Source organism: Netta rufina (assembly GCF_964035555.1).
Source record: "Netta rufina genome assembly, chromosome: W".
In the NCBI taxonomy this organism is placed as follows: domain Eukaryota; kingdom Metazoa; phylum Chordata; class Aves; order Anseriformes; family Anatidae; genus Netta; species Netta rufina.
Window position 1 is genome coordinate 17,388,823 of NC_140139.1, and position 17,063 is coordinate 17,405,885.

The 17,063-nt window shown below is 43.3% G+C and overlaps 1 protein-coding gene across 1 annotated transcript in view; it reads left to right on the forward strand.

Annotated features, from left to right (window-relative positions):
• The window catches only part of LOC311220822 (homer protein homolog 1-like), a gene marked incomplete at both ends in the record, with an annotated part of 117,547 nt that overhangs the window by 45,839 nt on the left and 54,645 nt on the right, over positions 1–17,063 (forward strand). The window contains one exon of the mRNA XM_084304438.1: positions 8,485–8,627. Within this exon, the coding sequence (XP_084160564.1) occupies positions 8,485–8,627 (143 nt within the window). The remainder of the gene's footprint in view (positions 1–8,484; positions 8,628–17,063) is intronic.

Consider the following 17,063-nt stretch of genomic DNA (forward strand, 5'->3'; position numbering starts at 1 on the left):
CCTGGAGGTGTTCAAGACTGGTTGGATGGGGCCCTGGGGCACCTGATCCAGTGGGTGGCATTGTTGCCCATGGCAGGGGGACTGGAACTAGATGATCTTTAACGTTCCTTCCAACCAAGCCACTCGTTTCCATGTTTCTGTGTTCATAGGGAAAGCAATTGCTGTGCTTCTCTTTTGACATGCTGTTTAAAAATCAGGATTTAAATTTGACACTGTCAAATGGAGTGACTTATTATTTGTTTTGGACAGAATTACTCAGAGACAAGATACTTTTATTTAACAGTTGCCCAGGGTTAAAACTTTCTCTTAATCTATATGAGCTATTGATATTGTTAACTTTCCTGTATAGATTTTGCCTTTGGAGCCCTATATTTTATATTGTAGGCAGCTATAGAAATTTTATCTTGAGGAGTTCTAGACTGCATGTTGAAAGTTGCATTTTAATTACTACATACTTGGGAATAATTTCATATTCAGCCCTTACTTTTCATTTTGTCTTTTAGCTGTGTTGATAAGTTAGTATATTGTTCTGAAAGATACAGTTAGTGCAAGTGCTGACACATCAGCATAATATGTTTTGACCCAAGTGCAGCACCCAGCACTGTTGGATTTTTGAAACAGCAAGGAGGCCATGACTTGCTTCAGCTGAGCAAACCAAGCTACCAGGACAACTACAAGAAGTTCCCATGACAATGTTCCCACATCGCCCGGTTGAGGAATTTAAAAAATATTGTTGCCAGCAGCTGGCTTCAAGGACAAGATCTATATAACTGCTAATCACAAGGAGGTTGTTTTCTTGCAGGTGGGGTTGTTTTCTTGCAGTTGTTTGTCTGAGTGCTTTTGACCGATAATATTGTGTGAGACAATATCCGCCCCTGTTAAGTTTTCTATAAAAGTCAGGCTATTCGGGTAATAAAGGGAGAGCATGATCTGACCATACTGGTGTCTGTCATGTTTTTGGCCGTTCTTCCTGCAACAAATGGTGCCCGAACAGGCTGAGACCTGGCGAGACACGGAGAGACGCTGATAGACCTGAGAGACGCTGAGAAACCTGAGATGCTGAGAAACGCTGAGAGACCTGAGACGCAGAGAGACTAGGAACAGAGATCACAGAATCACAGAATTTTCTAGGTTGGAAGAGACCTCAAGGTCATCGAGTCCAACCTCCAACCTAACGCTAACAGCCCTCCACTAAACCATATCCCTAAGCTCTACATCTAAACGTCTTTTGAAGACTTCCAGGGATGGTGACTCCACCACTTCCCTGGGCAGCCTGTTCCAGTGCCTCACAACCCTTTCAGTGAAGAAGTTCTTCCTAACATCTAACCTAAAACTCCCCTGGCTCAACTTAAGCCCATTCCCCCTCGTCCTGTCACCAGGCACGTGGGAGAACAGGCCAACAACCACCTCGCTACAGCCTCCCTTGAGGTACCTAAAAAGAGCGATAAGGTCACCCCTGAGCCTCCTCTTCTCCAGGCTGAACAAGCCCAGCTCCCTCAGCCGCTCCTCGTAGGACTTGTTCTCCAGGCCCCTCACCAGCTTCGTCGCCCTTCTCTGCACCCGCTCAAGCACCGCCATGTCCTTCTTGTAGCGAGGGGCCCAAAACTGAACACAGTACTCGAGGTGCGGCCTCACCAGAGCTGAGTACAGGGGGACGATCACCTCCCTAGCCCTGCTGGTCACGCTGTTCCTGATATAAGCCAGGATGCCGTTGGCCTTCTTGGCTACCTGAGCACACTGCTGGCTCATATTCAGCCGACTATCCACCATCACTCCCAGGTCCTTCTCTGCCTGGCAGCTCTCCAACCATTCCTCTCCCAGCCTGTAGCTCTGCTTGGGGTTATTGCGCCCCAGGTGCAGGACCCGGCACTTGGCCTTGTTGAACTTCATGCAGTTGACCTCAGCCCATCGGTCCAGCCTATCCAGATCCTCCTGCAGAGCTTTCCTACCCTCAAGCAGATCGACACACGCACCTAACTTGGTGTCATCTGCGAACTTACTGAGGGTGCACTCGATGCCCTCGTCCAGATCATCGATGAAGATATTAAAGAGGACCGGCCCCAGCACCGAGCCCTGGGGGACGCCACTAGTGACTGGCCTCATGCGGTAATAACGCGGGATGCTGAGAGACGCGGAGCACAGACCCGGACAGACGCGGTGAGACGCGGAGCAGAGTCACGCTGAGACGCGCAGAAGAGTTGTGGTGAGACGCACAGACAAGTCGCGGTGAGACACGGAATAGTGAAGTATCGCGGTGAGACGCGGGACATCCGGGGCCAAGTTGCTACGAGAGATCGGAGGCGTCCATGAAAACGGCAGACGACCGCCACCGTTTGGCGAGTTGGCACATAGCAGAGGGGTGTAGATCACGACCCTGCAGCTCTTCTGATATAACCATGGAGGAGGAAGCAGCTATCCAGCTTCTCTCTAGTATTCTCTCTAAGACAGGTGTATCTTGCAATGTAAAAAAGATCAAATCCTTGGTGCACTGGGCTCAGAAGGAGGGTTTTCTGAAGGAAGTCCCTCTCATGTTTAGAGTGGTGGCACGTAGGAAATCGCTTATGGGATAAAGCCATCTCAAGTGGAAAGCTAGATAAAGATGTAAGTTGGACGTGGCACACAGTTATTAATATGCTGTGCAGTATGAAAACCGAACAGCAACTCGCTATGGCGGCAGCACAAGCTTTGTCAATACCAACTGGGATTGACAGAACTCCGAGTACAAAACCTGAGACCTCAGGAACACGGCTGGCACGATCTTTTTCATTGGTTCCTGTACCCACCCTGGTTCAGTGTATGACCTCTCCAATAAAGGAATCAGTGGCAGAAATAACTAACGGACTATCGGAGCAGAGTGCTGATGGGGAGTGGGGGTTGCCCTCCACACTCCCCACACCAGAAAATCTTGCTAAAGCTGTGCTGCCAGCATCTATGCCGCTGCCCGTCAGCAATAAATCCACTCGGGATGCTTTGCCAATGAGAGGTGCATCAGCAGCTTGCAAAAATCGACCTTCACTGGAGGACTTGTTCCAAGAACTACTAGTGAAATTGGAGAACTTAAAAATTACGGATTCGGAGGAGCCTCCTCTCTCATCTGCCCCACCGGAGTCAGCTCCCTCATTATCCGTCGCTACAACACCGTCGGCACCAAGGAGGGACAGGTGCTCTGATGTCATATGTGATGCCATCATAGAGGGGCATATGCATGCTACATCCTTGGCCTGCCCTATTATTATCCACTCTTTGCAAGGCTCTGGGTTGTGGCAGCTGCATGACTGCAAGCTTTTACAACAAGCTTGAAAAACGGTTATGGACTACGGTTTACAATCCCAGGCGGCTCGACAGAAAATTCAATGGATTTTCCAGGCAGAACTAATGTGTCCACTTGACTGTCAAAACTTGGCGCGCTTATTGTTAACTCCTTCCTCATTGTTATTGTTTGAAAGGGAATGGTTGCGGTTAGCACAGGGGGAAGCGGGTTTACTGCGTCAACCGAGGGACCCTCTGTATGGGATTACTGCAGAGATGTTAACGGGGATGGGTCCTTATCTCAATACCCAGGTTCAGCTGCAGATCCCTGCGATTATTCACCAAACAGCTGCACAGCTCTCACTGAGGGCTCTTCTTAGTCTCCCAGGGGGAAAGAAAGCACCTCCATTCGCATCAGTAGAACAGGCCTCTGGGGAACCATATGCTAAATTTATCGATCGGCTGTGGGCAGCAATTCCTGATCATCCTGATCTAACAGCGGAGTCTAAAAGCAGTGTGTTTAAAATGCTTGCGTTTGACAATGCAAACCCCAAAACTCAAAACATCTTAGTTACACTGCCGAGAACCGCACCGGTAGAGGACGTATTGGAAAGGGTATAGAGAGCTGATCAGTCCAGGCAACCAAATGTGGTGGCACAGGCTGTAAGGGACTGTCAGAGACTTGCTCTTATGGTACCCTCCATTAACAAACAAGCCCCAGCAAAGCACTATGAATGGCTAGTGCTTCCGCAGGGGATGAAGAATTCTCCTACATTATGTCAATTATATGTGGCCTGGGCATTAGAACCAATTTGGACAGTGTGATGTGACGTAATTATTTACCATTATATGGATAACATTTGGTTTGGTAGGCCAGAATGCTTCCAGGATTCTGATTCAAACTTTATTCAGGATACATTGGAAGCAAAAGGGTTGAAGATAGCCCCAGAGAAGGTTCAATGGAAACAGCCATGGCTATACTTGGGATGGAACATATCAGACTCTACCATTTGTCCACAGAAAGTTGATAAAACTACGGTGTTACGTAATTTGTCAGATGTACAAATTTTCTTGGGTAATATTCAGTGGGGTTGCCACATTGTATGCATTACTAATGACGACTTAGCTATATTACTACCTTCATTACGGTGCAGGAGTGCAGAGCAACAGATTACACTAACAAATGACCACCGGCAGTCTCCTTCACAAATAGCTTCTAAGGTTGTAGCTGGCTCTGCTTACAGATGTATAGCAGAAGGTGCACTCTTCTTACTGGTAAGCAATCATGTGTCTCATCCATTTGCGGTGATTGGTCAGTGGCAAAAAGAAAAGGGGGAGAGTAAGGGGGCGACAAAGACAGAAACAGTATCAGGAGGATGCCACTGACATTAACAGCGCTGAGAATAGGAATGGCATAAACAGGTGATAGCAAGGGTGGAATGATAGGGCAGCATTTTCGAGTCCTGGAATGGATTTTCCTACCGATTCAGCCAAAAACGAGTGTTCAAACACGGGCGGAAGCTATTGCAGAGTTAGTATGTGAGGGTTGCTCTTGGAGTATTGAGATCAGCGGTCAGGAACCAGGAGATATTAGTCTGCCGATAACTCAGGATCATTTGGAATGGTGTTTACAGCAATCCATTCCACTACAAGAAGCTGTGTTAGATTACCCGGGACTGGTACATTCCTGAACTCCAAAGGGGCCTCTCTGGCAAGTTATAAGATCATATAAATGGCAGGTAGTACCATGGCTTTCATCCCGACCAGTGGACCAGTGGTGGGTCACACTGTATACACTGGTGCAGGTGCAGCAAGTAGGAAGGCTGTGTGTGTGTGGTACGAGAACAGAAGTTGGGAGAAATACATAATTCCGAAGGAGACAGGGGATTCATTACAAACATTGGCATTGTCTGGAGTTGTTTGGGCTTGTCAATGCTGGATGCATGAGCTGATTAATTTCGTCTCAGGCTCTCTGTATGTTGTCAACGTGGTAAAATGGATAGAGGATGCCTTGATACAGCAAACTAAGAGGGAGAGATTGTTGTCATTATTTCTGCAGCTGCGAGATGCCATTCAGGGGAGAACTGCACCTTACTGTGTTATCCATATATGTAGTCGTCAGTTCTCGATTGGGTGAGCAGAAGGTAATTGACAAGCAGTCAAGTTGGTGAGTATAGTCACAGAGGGGCCTGAGAGTGATTTTCCACATGCGCGAGTGTCGCACTAAATGTTCCATCAGAATGCAAAGGGTCTTTGGAGAATGCTTGGATTTACTTGGACAGAGGCGAAAGGAATAGTAAGAGCGTGCCCTTCCTGTAGTCGTCATGGACCAGGGTTAGGTTTGGGTATTAATCCACAGGGTGTTAAGGTACTTGAGGTATGGCAAATGGATGTAACACATGTGCCGGAATTTGGTACTAAAAGATATGTGCATGTGAGAATTGGTACTTTTTCAAGATTCATGTGGGCAGCGGCACAGGGGGGAGAAAAAGCACACCTTGTGTGTAGGCATCTGACGGTGTGTTTTGCCGTTATGGGAGTGCCACAGCAGATCAAGATGGACAATGGTCCAGCATGTGTTAGCAAAAGGGTTAGAAAATTTATGAAAATGTGGGGAGTAAAGCATATCACAGGTGTTCCATATTCTCCCATGGGGCAAGTGATGGTCGAACAATCACATCAGGTTTTAAAGGAACAATTAGTGAGATTAAAAGAGATCAAGGACATCGATGAGCGATTGTCCAAGGCATTGTTTGTCTTGAATCACTTATATTTGACTGGTGACCGAGAAGACCCTCCTGCGAGTATTCATTTTCAAACAATAAATAGAGCAGCACCAAATGTGTTACCACAAATAAGAGTGAATTACCGAGATCCTGCTACAGGAACTTGGAAAGGGCCATACGAGTACAGAAATACAAGTAACACCTGTGGTTACAACGACACTGCTAGGCAGGGTTTAGGGGCTTCTGGCGTGAAGACAAGGGGTAACAACTATAGCGTTTGGAACAATCGTACAGCTATGGCCTTACCTCCTGATGTTTTTCTGATTTGCAGGGATAGGGACTGGCAAGGTATCCCTGCAAATGCTATCGGAGGTCCATGTTACTTAGGTAAACTTACTATGTTTGCTCCTAGCTTGTCACAGTTGTGTAAGATCAGCAGACATAAACGGGCATTGCTCACACCATATTGCAATAATAATATTGAATTGCTTGGTGTTGCAGCTAGAGTGGCAATTTTCATGCCAGGAGTGGTATCTGCGGCTGCACCTAATAACTTAGAAAAATTGGTATGCTGGGCCGAGAAGCAACGCCATGCCACGACAGAGATACTTGAGGAGATGTTATCAGATCAAAATAGTCTGCGACATGCGCTCTTACAGGATCGAGCTGCTATTGACTTCTTGCTCTTGGCTCAAGGGCATGGGTGTGAGGACTTTGAGGGAATGTGCTGTTTGAACCTTTCTGATCATAGTGAGTCAATTCACAAATCCATTACTTTCCTGAAAGAGCACATGAGAAAGATTCAATATGATATCAATCCTTTCGATCAATGGCTCACTGATTTGTTTGAAACGATGCATATATGGTTACTGGGATTAATCAAAGAGGGATTAAGGATTCTGTTTGTTGTGGTGTTAATCATCATTGCGTGTTGTATTGTAATAAATGTGGTTAAAAGGTTACATGCAAAACTGTTAATTCAGGCTTGGTTTGCTCAAAAAGAAAAAGGGGGAATTGTTGAGGGATTTTTGAAACAGCAAGGAGGCCATGACTTGCTTCAGCTGAGCAAACCAAGCTACCAGGACGAATACGAGAAGTTCCCATGACAATGCTCCCATATCGCCCGGTTGAGGAATTTAAAAAATATTGTTGCCAGCAGCTGGCTTCAAGGACAAGATCTATATGACTGCTAATCACAAGGAGGTTGTTTTCTTGCAGGTGGGGTTGTTTTCTTGCAGTTGTTTGTCTGAGTGTTTTTGACCGATAATATTGTGTGAGACAATATCCGCCCCTGTTAAGTTTGGTATAAAAGTCAGGCTATTCGGGTAATAAAGGGAGAGCATGATCTGACCATACTGGTGTCTGTTGTGTTTTCAGCCATTCTTCCTGCAACACAGCACTTACCCTTGTTGAATGTCATGCAATTGGATGTGGCCCATCGATCTAGCTTATCCAGATCCCTCTGAATAGCCTTCCTACCCTCAAGCAGATCAACACTTCCCCCCAACTTGGTATCATCCACAAACTTACTGAGGGTGCATTTAGTCTCCTCATCCAGATCATTTATAAAAATGTTAAACAAAACTGGCCCCAAGACTCGACTGAACTCCATTCACTATGACTCTTTGAGCCCAGCCATCCAGACAGTTCTTCAACCAGCAAAATGTACACAAGTCCAAGCCATAAGCAGACACTTTCTTCAGGGGAATACTGTTGGAAACAGTGTCAAAGACTTTATTAAAATCCAGTTTAACAGTATCCACAGCCTTTCCCTCATCTGCTAAGTGTGTCATTTGTCATAGAAAGAGATCAGGTTAATCAGGAAGGACCTGCTGTTCATAAACCCACGCTGGTTGCTTCTGATTGCTTGATTGTCCTGTATGTGATGTGTGATGACACTCAAGATGATCTGTTCCATGACCTTCTCTGGCACTGAGGTCAGACTGACAGGCCTGTAACTCCCCAGATCCTCCTTCCTGCCCTTCTTGTAGATGGGTGTCACATTTGCTAACATCTAGCCAACAGGGACTTCCCTGGTTAGCCATGACCGCCATTAAATTATTGAAAGTGGCTTGGTGAGCGTTTCTGTCATCTCCTTCAGTATGTTTAGATGAATCCCATCTAGCCCCATAGACTTTTGAACATTCAAAATATGTAGGTCACGCACTTTCCCATTGGATTATAGAGGTTTCATCTCACTCCCTGTCACCATCTTCCAGCTCCTGGGGGCTGTATATAATAATATCAGGTAAGAGAGAGAGAGCTCTATAATAAGCAGGAGGATGGATACTTGCAAATAAATCATAGTTCATTTGTGTTTTGTACAAGATAATATGAATTTTATGGCAATCTATTCCTATGAGGGATGCTGGAAATCAGTGAGCCTCACAGTAATATTGCCTAAAATTCGTATCTCATTTAAGAATTAATTTTAGTACTTATGCACATATTGTCTTCCCGAACAAGTTGGTTTGTAACTCTAATATGTCATTTGTTTGTTTTACTTAAGGAATCAGCTGGAGGGGATATTCAGTCTCCTTTAACGCCAGAAAGTATTAACGGGACAGATGATGAGAGAGTGACACCAGAAGTGATGCAGAACTTGGACGCAAGGGCTGAACCAACCCAGAACGTATTGCCATTTACTCATAGGTACAGATTCCATTCCCACATCCTGATTAAGTGATATTTATCTCCTTCCTTGTTAAAATTCCTTCTTCCATATTGTGGCTTCTACCTAGCACAGTTAAGAATTTAATTATGTGATTAAAAAAAAATAATAATACAGGACTGGCTTTCATATTTGCAATATAGTATTTGTTACCCCCCCTTTGCCCCCTCCCCCCCCAAAAAAAAATAGTACAAGGAAATATCTTAGAATAAGATTTGGGGGTGGTGGTATGTGTTTTTTATAGTTTAATCAGCTCAGTGTGAGCACTTGAACACTGGTTAGTGTAGCTGTCCCTTTAACAGGAAACATTATTTCAGTGTCTGACATCTTAGTTACAGTAAGTGCTTCATAGAATATGCCAGTTAAATTATTTTTGCATGTTTTCTTTAAATGATAACATTGGATCAGCCTTTCAGTGATGAGTTGTGGAAAGAAAAGGGACTCTTACAACACTTCTGGATTATACGATTTAAAGAAATCTTTAAGTGAACAGTTCTCTGTTGGTTGAAAAGTTTTTTCAACTTTTTTTCAAAACATGAGAAATGTGCAGTTCTGCTTCAGACTGAATTATAATTTGGTGCACTGGGAATTCTGTACTGCATTGCTCTTTATGAAAACTATGACTTTTTATTTAATCATACAAACCATGAACTAAGTTGGATATATCTTGCCTATTAGAAATTGTAAATGGGACACACTCAGTAACACACATTATGTACTAAGACTATGGAGAGCAACATAAATATTTAATAAACTTAGAGTAAAGCTATAAATACTATTTTTTAAATAATATGATCTTGATACAGTTTAAATAGTTTAAGAGCTCTTGATCAAAGGTTGGGGAACACTGGGACCTCGGATAGTTCATGCAAAGAATTCGGAATGAGCAGAGATGGAACTGGAATCCTTCAAGACTTTTCATTTTTTGTAAGAGAATAATACTCTTAAATGTACCTGGAAAAAAAATAATTTACATGTTCAAATGAGAAAAAGTTGTTCCTTTTCATTATTTTTTTTAGAAGTGATTGTTTATTTTTATGATAAAGTCCACACTCTAGTAGTTGTTTGTTTAAAAAAAAATGATAGCTGCAAGATTTTCAAATTCTTTTTGCATATATAAATTTGTTTTCTGGTATGCCAATGCATTAACTACACTTTGTTCATCATTTAGCATGACTGAAGATATTTTTGAAACTGCCCAGCTGTAATTTTGGATGGTGTAAAATATCGGTTACAAAACATACATGTGTTGCATTTTTCTATCTACTTCATTTATCCAAAGTGAATGCCTGGTCTTAGTTTATTGTCTGGTTATATACCACTAGCTAGAATAGGTCTTCTGACACTCTCTTTGTGTTTAGACAGTCACTTCTTATGATGATTCTCAAAAGACCAGAGTTTTGTCTTGCGTATGGTAGCCTCAAGCTAGTGAGCTATTACTGAAGAAAATTCCATTTTTTAAAACCCTTTGAAATTAATTGAATTTTAGGCTAGATACGGTTTTTGTTATAAATAAATAAAAATGTATGTAGGCCACTCTTATTTATACTGACAAGCTCAAATGAGGTCATTTATAAATTATTTATACATGTCCTGGTTTCAGTTAGAACAGAGTTAATTTTCTTCCTAGTAGCTGGTAGAATGCTATGTTTTGGCTTAGGATGAGAAGAGTGCTGATAACACCCCAATGTTTTAATTGTTGCAGAGCAGTGCTTATACTAAGCCAAGGACATCTCAGCTTCTTGCTCTGTCCTGCCAACGGGCAGACTGGGGGTGCAGCAGGAGCTGGGAGGGGATAGACCCAGGACAGGTGACCCAAACTGGCCAAAGGGGTATTCCATACCATATGATGTTATGCTGAACAATTGATATGGGGTGGCTAGCCGGGGGAGGGGGGGCCGGACTGCTCAGGGTTAGGCTGGGCATCGGTCAGTGGGTGGTGAGCAATTGCATTGTGCATCACTTGTTTGTACACATTATTAGTAGTAGTACTATTATCATCATTGTACTATTATTATTATTATTGTTATTATTATTTTCCTGTCTTATTAAACTGTCTTTATCTCAACTCACGGGCTTCACTTTCCGTTTCTCTCCCCCATCCCAGAGAGGGAGGGGGGAGGTTGAGCGAACGGCTGTGTGGTGTTTAGCTGCCGGCCAGGTTAAACCACGACAATATATACGAAAATGCTTTTGAGTGCTTTCAGATTTTTTTTTCATATGGAAATAAAAGTCTTTGTGTGTGCGTGTGTTTCCCTCAATCAGAGGGGAACTGCTATTCGAATATATATATATATATTCCAAAAGATACCAGTTATTTCCCAGGTACAATTACGCTTCTCAAGTTGATGGCAGAACTTAGTTTGAAAATCAGCTACCTTGACTGAATTTACTTGTTAGCTATAACAATTAGGCCCTCTAAAATGGCAGTATATAACACATGCATGAAAGAGATGGAAACTGAAGCCTTCAGGACTGTGCTAGTCCTGTCTAAATGGGCATGTTTTTGAATAGGCATTTCATAATGTTAGGTGGGCAACTAGATAGACATACCTAGTTGCTTCTGCTGACTGGAAGGGTGTTTTCTGAAGGCAGTTTGCTTGCCCCTGTTTAAAAAAAAACAACAAACAAAACAAAACACAACACAACCAAACAAAAAAACTTTACACCCTGATCCTTGGAGACTCACTGGGTTTTTCATGTGTCAGGGCTATGAAAAGTGATTGTGCTCCTCCTTGTTCCCTGCCCTTTTGATGCTGTTGTGTGTTGGTGGCACTTTGTGTTTGATGGAAAGGAGTTGCCGCACTGAACCCTTTCCCTGTGCACCCTGGTAACTCCTGCCAATCACTGAGCCTCTTCCTCCAGCACCGTGTTTCAGCAAAGGGAAAGTTCAGCTATAGGGGACATGAGAGTTACTGAGGCTGGCTATGCTCCACTGAAATAACACTAGCATAGGAAGTTCATTCCTTCCATAAAAAAGAAAGGTATATTCTGCTCTGGTGTGACAATGAAAGCTTATCCAGTGAAGGTCCAAAAGGAGTGGTCCTCAGTGTAGGCTGGAGCATAGGGAAGGCACATGTGGGGCCACCCTACAGGAGCCTGGCATGTGTGGGGAAAGGGTTGGAGCTTCATGGGCAGGACAAGGTGCCACAGCACCACATGGCCTGGATGGCTAGTGAGCTGAGAAGCGTGTTGCTGCTGAGAGAGTCAGCAAGCTCAGCTGAGTGCAGGTGCCTCTGCAGCAGAGGACATGGGGTAAAAGTTTGAAGGTGGTTCTTAACAAAACAGTGATCGGGGAAGGTGTTTTCATATCTTTGTATGAACTGGAAGGGTTTGATAGGAGTTAACAAAGACAGAAATCAGAGGTGCAGAGGTCATGTTTTAGTCTACATCTTACTAGTTGTCACTTTTAATCTGCACATCTGAAAAATGTTCAATTTAATTTTGTTATAACACATCCTCTCTGGCCAGATATGTCCTTTTCTGCAAGCATTCTTCTCTGCATTTTGTACGTCTTAGTGTAGGCAGTTGGGCCTCTGTTATTTCAGCAGTGTTAGACTACTTTGGTATTTACAGTTATTTTCTGACCATTTATACCCAGAAACTGAATAAAAGCATTGCTTAAGTCACCAGTGTTGTTATTACAACTTTAATTTCTAATCGTTTCAATAAACAATTGTAAGTATTGAAATGAACTTTCTCTAGTATGTCTACAATCCCATTCATATCCCATGAACAGAGTAAAAGTCAATCTAGTTGCTTCAGTTTATCTTTAACTGGAAAATCCTAAAGCTGTTCACAAGCAGTGTGACTCTACTCAACTGCTTGAGAGATAAGGATATTAAACAGTTATGAACCTTGCACAGAAAGATCAACTCTTGCAGTTAAACCTCTTGCCTTTTTTTTTAAACTAGCTATGATGATTAATGTTGAATTATGAATTAATATTACTTGGGAACTTCCACTTCTTGTAATATAGTATAGCCTGAGCAATGCTCTCATTATTAAATGTTGCCAGAACAAATGAAAATAAAAAGTAGCCCAAGCCTGACATTAGAATTTAAAAAATCTTCGCTGAGACACTGATCAGTCATTTTCTGAAATGACTGATCAGTCCTTTCTGACTAGTCCAGGAAGGCTTTTTTCTAACAAATCTAGTTAATCAAATATAATATTTAAACTAATTAATGTTTTTCAAGTACATATTTTCTTTCTTAACTAAATTTTAGTCTCCTCAGACTTTTTTTTTCAATAATTTCTAAATTCTGTAACTGATTTTTTTCAACAACGACCAAAAAAAAATGACCATAAAGTGGGGTTTGGAGAGAAAGGAAAGGTTGCTAAAAATTTGTAATCACTTCTGATGTGACTGTACTTGGCTTTTAAATGTAAATTTTAATAATGTTGGTGCATAGTATACAATTCCTAGTTGTCTGAATGAGCCCAAAGGAATTCTATTCTAAGCTTACTTAGACTTAGAATATAATTCAAATATAAAAACTGGATAGTGTGTCTGGCGAACTCTGCAACTGCTGCTTGGGGCTTTTTGGTAACTTTGGTGGCAGTGATCTTTCCCGCTTGAAAACAATACATTTGTTTGTAACAAGTCTTATTCCATTTCTTGGCACTTAAGAAAGCTGTGGGATAAAACATACTTTCAGAAACAGAACTTACTATAAGAGGATTCTGCTGGTACAAATTTTAAGTGTCTTCAATTTTCTGTCAACCTGTTAATCATTTTTTCATGTAATATGTAATGATGTTTCATCTAAACTTAATGAAGCTTGGAATTTCTATTACATAATGTTTTGATAATGATGTGTGTTTGTTGCTTTTTCATTAAAATTCCTATTTTTGCATTCAAACAAGTTTTAATATGAATTTTTGACTCATTCCCTTAGTGAAAATCGACTTACTTCAAGTAGCTTGTATCTTAGATATTTTATTGTCTAGATAGTTTACCATTTAATGCTGCATATAAATCACATACTGTGACAAAAAAAATAAATAATCCTGCTAGCTCATGTTCCTTCACTGAGTTTTCATTAAAAATTGTAAGCAGAAATCTGTTCAGTAGATTTTTCACTTTGTGTATCACAACCATCCACTTAGTATTTTCGATATATCACAGGGAAAGTACTTTGGATCATGTTGAATTGTTAAGTTGGCTTTGAAGATAAGTTCTGAGTCAATAATTTTTGTGGTATTTTGGAATTTTGAATTTATATTCAAATCCCAGTATTTGGACGTTATTTATGATGTTATGCATAGTTTCCTTACCAAGTAGTTCTGAAGGTGTATAATAGCTTTTTTTTTTTTTTTTGGGGGGGGGAGCGGGGTAATTTTTGCTTTTAAATGCTATTTGGGCAGATCATCGGATAATTTATGGTAGTGAGGAACCTCAGGAAGTCTCTATTCCAAGCTCCTGGCCAAAGCAGATTAGCTATGAGATCAGACTAGGTGGATCTGGGATTTATCCAGCTGGGTTTTGAAAGCCTTCAAGAATGGATACAGATAAAGCTGAGCTTTTTAAAAAGGCTTCTCTATAACTTAAAAGGTGAAAACTGGCATTGAATTCCATGGTGCTATAGAATCATACAATCATAGAATGCTAGTCCAACCACCCTGCCATGGGCAGGGACATCTCTCACTAGATCAAGTTGCCCAAAGCCCTGTCCAACCTGACCTTGAACAGTTCCAGGGATGAGGCATCCACAAGTTCTCTGGGTAACCTGTTCCAGTGTCTCAGCACACTCATATTGAAGAATTCCTTCCTAATATTTAATCTAAATTTACTCTCTTTCATTTTAAAGCCATTACATAATGGTAAATAGCACTACTAGTGCTAAATAGTGCTGCTAATAATAATATGTACAAAACAAGTGATGCACAATGCAATTGCTCACCACTCGCTTACCGATGCCCAGTTTATCCCCGAGCAGCCTGTCCCACCACCCCAGTCAGCCACCCCATATTAATTGTTCAGCATGACATCAGATGGTCTGGAATATCCCTTTGGCCAGTTTGGGTTAGTTGTCCTGGTTCTTTCCCTTCCCAGCTCCTCGTGCACCCCCGGTTTCCTCACTGGCAGGACAGTATGAGAAGCTGAAAAGTCCTTGGCTTAGCATAAGCACTGCTCTGCAACAACTAAAACATGTTATCAACATTATTCTCATCCGAAATCCCAATCACAGCACCAGCTACTAGGAGGAAAATTAACTCCGAAACCAGGACATGACCTACCCCTAGTGAACCCATATCGGTTCTGAACAATGACTGCGTTGTCCTTTAGGTGTTCTTCAATAACTCCCAGAATAATCTTCTCCATAATTTTACCAGACACTTAAGTGAGACTGATAGGCCTGTAATTCCCAGGATATTCTTTCTTGCCCTTCTTGAAAACTGGGACCACATTTGCTACCTTCCAGTCAACTGAGACCTCTATAGATTCCCAAGACTGTTGAAAAATGTATGAGAGAGGTCCTGCGATGACATCAGCCAGCAACACCTCCAGGGATGGGACATCCAAAACTTCTCTGAGCAGTGTGTTCCAGTGCCTCACCACCCTCTAAGTGAATAATTTCCTCCAAACAGCTACTCAAACTCTCCCCTCTTTTAGTTTAAAAACATACACCCTTGTCCTGTCATTATCTGACTGAGGAAAAAGTTGCCCTCCATCTTTTTTACAAGCCCCCTTAAAATACTGAAAGGCCACAATGAGGTCTCCCTGGAGCCTTCTCTTCTCCAGGGTGAACAACCCCAGCTCTCTCAGCCTTTCTTCATAGGAGAGGTGCTCCAGCTCTCCCATCATCTTTGCTGCCCTCCTTTAGACCTGCACTAAAAGGCCCACATACTTCTTGTGCTGGGGGCCCAAACCTGGACGCAGTATTCTAAGTGGGGCCTCGCAAGGGCAGAGGAGAAGGGGACAATCACCTCCATCGACCTTCTGGATATGCCTCTGTTGACGCAACCCAGGATGCAATTTGCCTCCTGGGATGCAAGCACACACTGCTGGCTCAAACTCGGCTTTTCCTCCACTAGAACCCCCAAGTCCTTCTCTGCAGGGCTTCTCTCAATGAGTTCTTCTCCCAGCCTGTACTCATGTCTGGGATTGCCCTGACCCAGGTGCAGCATCTTGCACTTTGATTTGTTGAACCTCATTAGGTTCACATTGGCACACTTTTCTAGCTTGTCCAGGTCCCTTTGGATAGCATTCCCTCCTTCTCTTGTATCAAATGCACCACTCAGCTTGGTGTCAACTGTAAACTTGCTGAGGGTGCACTCGATCCCACTATGTCGTATATAAAGATATTCAACAGTACCACTCCATGTGGTGGTTTTACTCAGGTCGGGAACCAAGTTCCACCTCAGCCGCTCTCAAACTCCCCCTCCTCAAATGTAAAGTGGAAGAAAATACGATGCAAAGGGCTCAAGGGCTGAGATAAGGACAGGGAGATCGCTCAACAATTATCGTGATGGGCAAAACAGACTCAGCATAGGGAGACAGTAAGATTTATTGCCTATTATTAAAAGCTAGAGAAGTGAGAAACAAAGGAAAGAAACCAAAAATGCCTTCACCCCCATCCACCCTCTTCTACCTTGTCCCCCCAAGCGTTTCAGGGGAACAGGGGAGTGGGGGTTGCAGTCAGTCTATAGCACTTCGTCTCCACTGCTCCTTCTCAGTCACTCTCGTCCCCTGCTCCAATGTGGGGTCCCTCCCACATATTGCAGTCCTTCCCAAACTGATCCTGCGTGGGTTTCCCACAGGCAGCAGCTCTTCAAGAACTATTCAAAATATGGATCCATACCACGGGGTTCATCCTTCAGGAGCAAACTGCTCCAACCTGGGTCCCCCATGAGCAGCAGCTCCTGCCAGGTCACCTGTTCCTGCACGGTCTCCTCTCCACGGGCTACAGGTCCAGCCCAGAATCTGCTCGGGCGGGGGTCCTCCACAGGCCACAGCCTCCATCAGTGCAGGTCCACCTGCTCCACTGTGGTCTCCTCCATGGGCTTCAGCGTGCAACCCTGCTCCACCGTGGTACTCCATGGGCTGCAGGGGGACAGCCTGCTTCACCATGGTCCTCACCACAGGCCGCAGGGGACTTCTGCTCTGGTGCCTGGAGCACCTCTCCCTCTCCTTCTTCACTGACTTTGGCGCCTGCAAGGCTGTCTCAGATCACCTCCTTCTCCTGCATGTTCCTTAACATTTCTTCCAGAAGGATGTGTTCTATCATCTTCCCAGGAACAGAGGTGATTCTGACCAGTGTATAGTTCTGAGGGTTTTCATTTCTGCCCTTTTTAAGAATGGCAGTGATGTTTCCCTCTTTCTGGTCACCAGGGACTTCACCTGACAGCTATGGCTTTTCAAATATGATGGAGAGTTGCTTGTCAACTGCATCAGTCACTTCCCTCAGGAC